Raw genomic sequence first — 6,138 nt, forward strand, 5'->3', positions numbered from 1 at the left:
ACCTTACATGCTGTTGTGGTGTGTGAAGAGAGCTGAACACTCACTTTTCTCATTTCATTCATTGTGCTGAAAAACTGTAGGCTACAGTTCATATACAAATACTTGATACATACACAGTTAACACAAGAGTGCCACCTACATACAGTAAACACACGTATATTATTAACACTTTCTTATTTTCCTATCTGACACACACACTATCACCTACACACGCACACACTTGCACACAAACACAAAGAAATGCACATAAATGATCTCTCTCTCTCTCTCTCTCTCTCTCTCTCTCTCTCTCTCTCTCTCTCTCTCTCTCTCTCTCTCTCTCTCTCTCTCTCTCTCTCTCTCTCTCTCTCTCTCTCTCTCTCTCACACACACACACACACACACACACACACACACACACACACACACACACACACACACACACACACACACACACACACACACACACACACACACACACACACACACACACACACACACACACACACACACACACAAGCAAATGTGAATATAGTCACAGACTATGCATTTCTTCCCTTCCCATGCAGGCATGTGCTGACACATAAATGTCACAGGGTCTCATTAAAGCACCAAGCCATCGAGCTCCAACTGCATACCACCGTCATCCCAGCACCTATTACCATTAACATGTATACGCTCATATACCGCCACAAATATGGGCTGAATTACGGGCTGTCAAATACGTGACGCTCCGGCTCCACATGCAAGCACTGTCACACACACATACACACACACACACACACACACACACACACACACACACACACACACACACACACACACACACACACACACACACACACACACACACACACACACACACACACACACACACACACACACACACACTCAAATGAGTGCATGCACACATACACATACTGTACACACACAAGTACACACACACACACACACACACACACACACACACACACACACACACACACACACACACACACACACACACACACACACACACACACACACACACAAGTACACACACACACACACACACACACACACACACACACACACACACACACACACACACACACACACACACACACTCAAATGAGTGCATGCACACATACACATACTGTACACACACAAGTACACACACACACAAGTACACACACACACACACACACACACACACACACACACACACACACACACACACACACACACACACACACACACACACACACACACACACACACACACACACACACACATATCCGTAGACACACCTCCGCTATGATGAGGGCTATAACTTTGTGTGCTTCTGCCAGAGGCTGTTTTCTTTTGGCTCAAACGGAATAACTGCTATGATTATAATCATAATGAAGTCTTTCTGGCATTAATGGCCTGTATTCATTAACAAACATTTGTATGGCGGGATTTATGAATAAACATCACAAATCATTCTGACTCATAAAAGCACAAGCTCTTAAATATTGATCATGCATTATTTGATTTCACCAGGGCACATAAACATTTCCTCCTCCCTTAGCGTTTTTATTCTTGGCTGGCATTTTCTGCTGCTGCTGCTGCTGCCTGTGTGTGTGTGTGTGTGTGTGTGTGTGTGTGTGTGTGTGTGTGTGTGTGTGTGTGTGTGTGTGTGTGTGTGTGTGTGTGTGTGTGTGTGTGTGTGTGTGTGTGTGTGTGTGTGTGGGTGGGTGGGTGTGGGCGATTGGGCGTGTGTGCGTGTGGGCGTGTGCGCGTGCGCGTGCGTGTGCGCGTGCGCGTGTTCAAGGCTTGTGCATCCAGTTTCTGTACGCCTGTGTATAGTATGTGCTTGCCTGTGAGCATGCATGCCCGTGTCTGCATATGCACCAGTCAACGCTGTCCAAATAGGCATCTGAATGTCATGCTGAAGTCTGTGTAAATGATATTGATCTTTTTTTGCGCAAGCTGTGCACATTATTCAAACCACATGTTTGCATTTTAAGCAATTCCACTAACTGTATTGATTGGGGTTTTAAAGGTAACGTTATGAGCCAACAAGCACAGCTTTCTACATGCCCTATCTGACGAGAGAGAGAGGGAGAGAGAGAAAGAGAGCGGGGGGGCAGAGAGAGGAAGAGGAAGGAAAAGGAAAGAGAGAAAAAGAGAATAGATATGAGAAAGACAGTGAGAAAGAGGAAAGAAAAATGGAGAAATTGGAAAAGAGATTGAGGGAGATAAGTAAACAGAGATAGAAAATGAAAGGTAGATGAAGGTAGAAAGACAAAGAAGAAAAGAGGGAGTGAGAAATAGTGAAGGGAAAGAGGGGGAAAGACAGAGAGAGGAGAGACATGCTCTTGTAGCTCTTGCAGATTGAGAGACAAGACATTAGAAAGAAACAGACAAGAGAGAGAGAGAGAGAGAGAGAGAGAGAGAGAGAGAGAGAGAGAGAGAGAGAGAGAGAGAGAGAGAGAGAAGCAAGCAGAAATGGGAGGGGTGGCCTCTTAGCTTCATCCTCCTTTCCTAGCTTACTGTTATTGCCGTCCCTGGTGGCCATCATCTCCGTCTTGTAAAATAGCTTTTAAGCATCATCCTCCTTCCGCCCTGTTAAAGTGTCTGGCTACTCACCTCAGCAGCGTGGCCACACACAGGGGCCAACCTAGCCATTTCGGCCCCTAGGGGAAATATAAGCATGGGGCCCTCAAACGTCATTATATAGACATACAATTCTGTGTTTTGGTGCTATTTTAGTGTTTCGTCTGATATATATCTTTGATTACTTTACATAAGTGAAAAATTAAGATCAAGCCTATTTTTTTGTGAGCACCGTGACAGATTTGGTTGGGGCCCTAGGCAATTGCCTAGGTTTGCCTAATGGAAAGTCCGCCTCTGGCCACTCAAGTGCATCACTGCTTTCCAGTGCTCCCCTTCATAACAGTGCAGCAGACTCATAAACAGCACTATATAAACAAAGCTACATCAATTATTTAAGACAACAGGAGCCTGCATAGTTTTGTCTTGCTTAAAATATTGTTTCCCCCAATCGTTTCCGTGGTTAATGAACTTGCATGTGAACTGGGTGAAAGTCATTTTGCTCGAATTTGCTCTGCCACCCTCCAAGGGCTAAAGTTGCACCAAGTAGCCTAAGTCTGGAAAAATGGGAGGAGTATACCTATCTGTACTAATGGTAGACACAAGGCACTTTTGCCTACATCCTGTGAGACCGGGAAGAAAAAAAGCGACTTGGTGTTTCTTTAAATCCTGAATAGTATAATAATGCCTCCCATTAACTTTGTTTTACTGTGACTGTAGTGTACAGATACTCTATGCAGTTATCTATACAGTTAGATGTACTGTGTTTATTTTAAAATGAAAGTACTTTATCATAAGTTCAAGTATTCATCAATTTTGTGTGGCATACCATAGACATGGTTATGAATGGTAGTCAAGATGTTATCATAACACCTCTCTCTCTCTCTCTCTCTCTCTCTCTCTCTCTCTCTCTCTCTCTCTCTCTCTCTCTCTCTCTCTCTCTCTCTCTCTCTCTCTCTCTCTCCCTCTCTCTCTCCCTCTCTCTCTCTCTCCTTCTCTCCTTCTCTATGCAGTAGGCCTCCATGGTTCGACCTGCCTCCTCCGCCTTACCTACCCGATGGGGAAGCATCAAGCGACAGAGAGCTCCCCCGCTATGAGCCCCCCCAGCCCCCAACATCCAGAGAGCCCCCCCACAGGATGGACCGGCCCTCCACAGAGGAGAGCGAACCACTGTAGGCCTGCACAGCACTGGCTGCAGACAGACAGAAAGACTCAGACACTGACAGACAAGGGTACAGACAGAGGAGGCGAGAGACTTGCAGGCAAAGAGACGTTTTGTCTCCAACCCCCATAGACATAAGAAATATAATGTCTGTGGCAAACCCTACTAGACAGCTCCCTCTAGTGGAGATCTGGAGGGGTGACACATCCCATATCCTCTTGTCTGTCCCCATCAAACACTCACTTTCTGGCCATCTCATCTGCTCAAAACCCAGGAGACACAGTAGAGTGGACAGTATGATGTGCAGTCTTGGTCCTGCCTGAAGGAGGACATGGTGGCTTTATGCACCAACATCAAGTGGAACCATCCGGATGAACTCTCCTATGCAGACCTGGCTGATGGGGTGTCATACCAGAGCAGATGACTAACAGTCTGACTGATGAATGATTTGTGTATACAGAGATGCCCTTAGCCAACAGATCGTTTTCAGCTCTTTTCCATTTTTTTTGTCTTTCCTTCAAAGGGGACTATGCAACTGTGAACTGTGTGATGATCATTCTGTAAGAGAGTTTATGTTGTATATTTGTGTATAGTTACTACAAAAGTCATCTAACTTTCAGCTGTGTCAGCAGAGTGAATATGACGTTTCAGGACTGACCAAATGTATCATGTCCCATTCAACTCACAACCTAAGTACTTCCTTCCCATTTCAACTGTCTACAGTTTCAATACTATGAGTAGAGCCCTGCCCTATCTGCAATCATTGTGGATATATCACTGCATTTGTAGCAGTAGGTGGACTCATGCCCCCACACTAAAGAGTCATCTTGGAACGGCTATTTTTGGTGTCACAAATTGTCCAACAAAGGCACTTGTACTTGTTCTATGAAAGCCTTAAGGAGGTCTTGGAAGATCTCGAGGGTTTTTTTTGCTCTCTTGCCTACAGTTTGTTTGTGTGTGACCTTCCAAATGTGGCTCAGTGGGCCGACATGGCCCGGACGGTCCTCTGTTTGGTCACTTCTCCATTTATCATTTTACATCGGCAAGATTTCAGTTTAGTTTGCTCTCCAGTGGCTGTTCAGAATTTGGAATGGTTTTTTTTTATATTCCATGTCAAAGGTCATTTCCTCCAAGTCAACCAATTTGCCACTCCACTGGTCACTGGCTCCTCGCTTTTGTCACATCTTTATTTATTTAGAGTCTTTATTGAAAAAAAATGACTGGGTGATTCAGCCAGGGCACACACAGGGGTATGGCTATGGACATGTGCCCACTACACTAATGGTTTAGTAGTTTATTCTCAGCAGTTATGTTGTTAGCACTCCTTACAGAAGCGTCCGTAACTGAGGCTGCCTTACACACACCTTATACCCTAACTCTACCACTGAAGTGCCAGTTGTTTTGTCTGGAGAAGAAGAATATCACTGTTTTTTTTTTTATTGAGAAGATTATGCTGGATTTCAACTTGTTTTATTTGTTTGTTTTGTCTGTTGTTTTCCTTTCTGAAGCCCCAATCCTGACACATTGGTAGGTCTATAGGCAGTTGCATAATTTACGAAACAATTGTGACAATCAGAATGAAAAACTACAATTATGTGACTACAATTATGTGACAAGGACGGGAGGGAGGGGGGTTAGATAATTGTATGTTTTACGTTTAGTGCAGTCATCTCAATTCCTTAGGGTGATGCCCTATTGAAACGCTACTCTAGTATACATATCATTGTATGTAAAAATGACCAACTTTAGAATATAGGTGTGTGACTCATCCAGTCAGATGAGCAACTGCATGAATTTCTTCAATATCAATGATTTACTAACATGTAATGTCTTAAAGAAATGAAATGAAATGCAGTTCCATATTGAGTTATAATGAAGTATATCATACACAGGCTGTGTTTTTTTTTTCCTCATCCTCTGTAACGTGTTCCGTTTATGGCAACTCCAAAGTGCTTCAGTACATGATGTGGTCCACGGCTGCCCTTGGAATGGGGATGTGCTCTCTCCATCTGAATTCCAGTTATGTTGCATGCACACACCTCTGGGGAGCTCATGAGCAGTGCATTATCTGTGAGCAGCTATAAGGACGAAATGTGCAGAGTGCTAAGGGTGTGTGTGTGTGTGTGTGTGTGTGTGTGTGTGTGTGTGTGTGTGTGTGTGTGTGTGTGTGTGTGTGTGTGTGTGTGTGTGTGTGTGTGTGTGTGTGTGTGTGTGTGTGTGTGTGTGTGTGAGAGTGAGAGAAAAAAGAGAGAGAGAGAGTGTGAGTGTGTGAGTGTGTGAGTGTGTGAGTGTGTGAGTGAGTGTGTGAGTGAGTGAGTGAGTGTGTGAGTGAGTGTGTGAGTGTGTGTGTGTGTGTGTGTGTGTGTGTGTGTGTGTGTGTGTGTTCTTGTGTGTTTGTGCATGTGTGCGGCTATGTATGT

At 44.4% G+C, this 6,138-nt stretch overlaps 1 protein-coding gene across 1 annotated transcript in view; it reads left to right on the forward strand.

The window, feature by feature from the left end:
- The window catches only part of ldlrad3 (low density lipoprotein receptor class A domain containing 3), a 130,422-nt gene extending 124,570 nt beyond the window's left edge, over window positions 1–5,852 (forward strand). The window contains exon 6 of the mRNA XM_063196597.1: window positions 3,570–5,852. Within this exon, the coding sequence (XP_063052667.1) occupies window positions 3,570–3,732 (163 nt within the window). The 3' untranslated portion in view covers window positions 3,733–5,852. The remainder of the gene's footprint in view (window positions 1–3,569) is intronic.
- Window positions 5,853–6,138: the final 286 nt, after the last annotated feature.

The sequence above is a fragment of the Engraulis encrasicolus genome, chromosome 4, assembly GCF_034702125.1.
Source record: "Engraulis encrasicolus isolate BLACKSEA-1 chromosome 4, IST_EnEncr_1.0, whole genome shotgun sequence".
NCBI classification, from domain to species: Eukaryota; Metazoa; Chordata; class Actinopteri; order Clupeiformes; family Engraulidae; genus Engraulis; species Engraulis encrasicolus.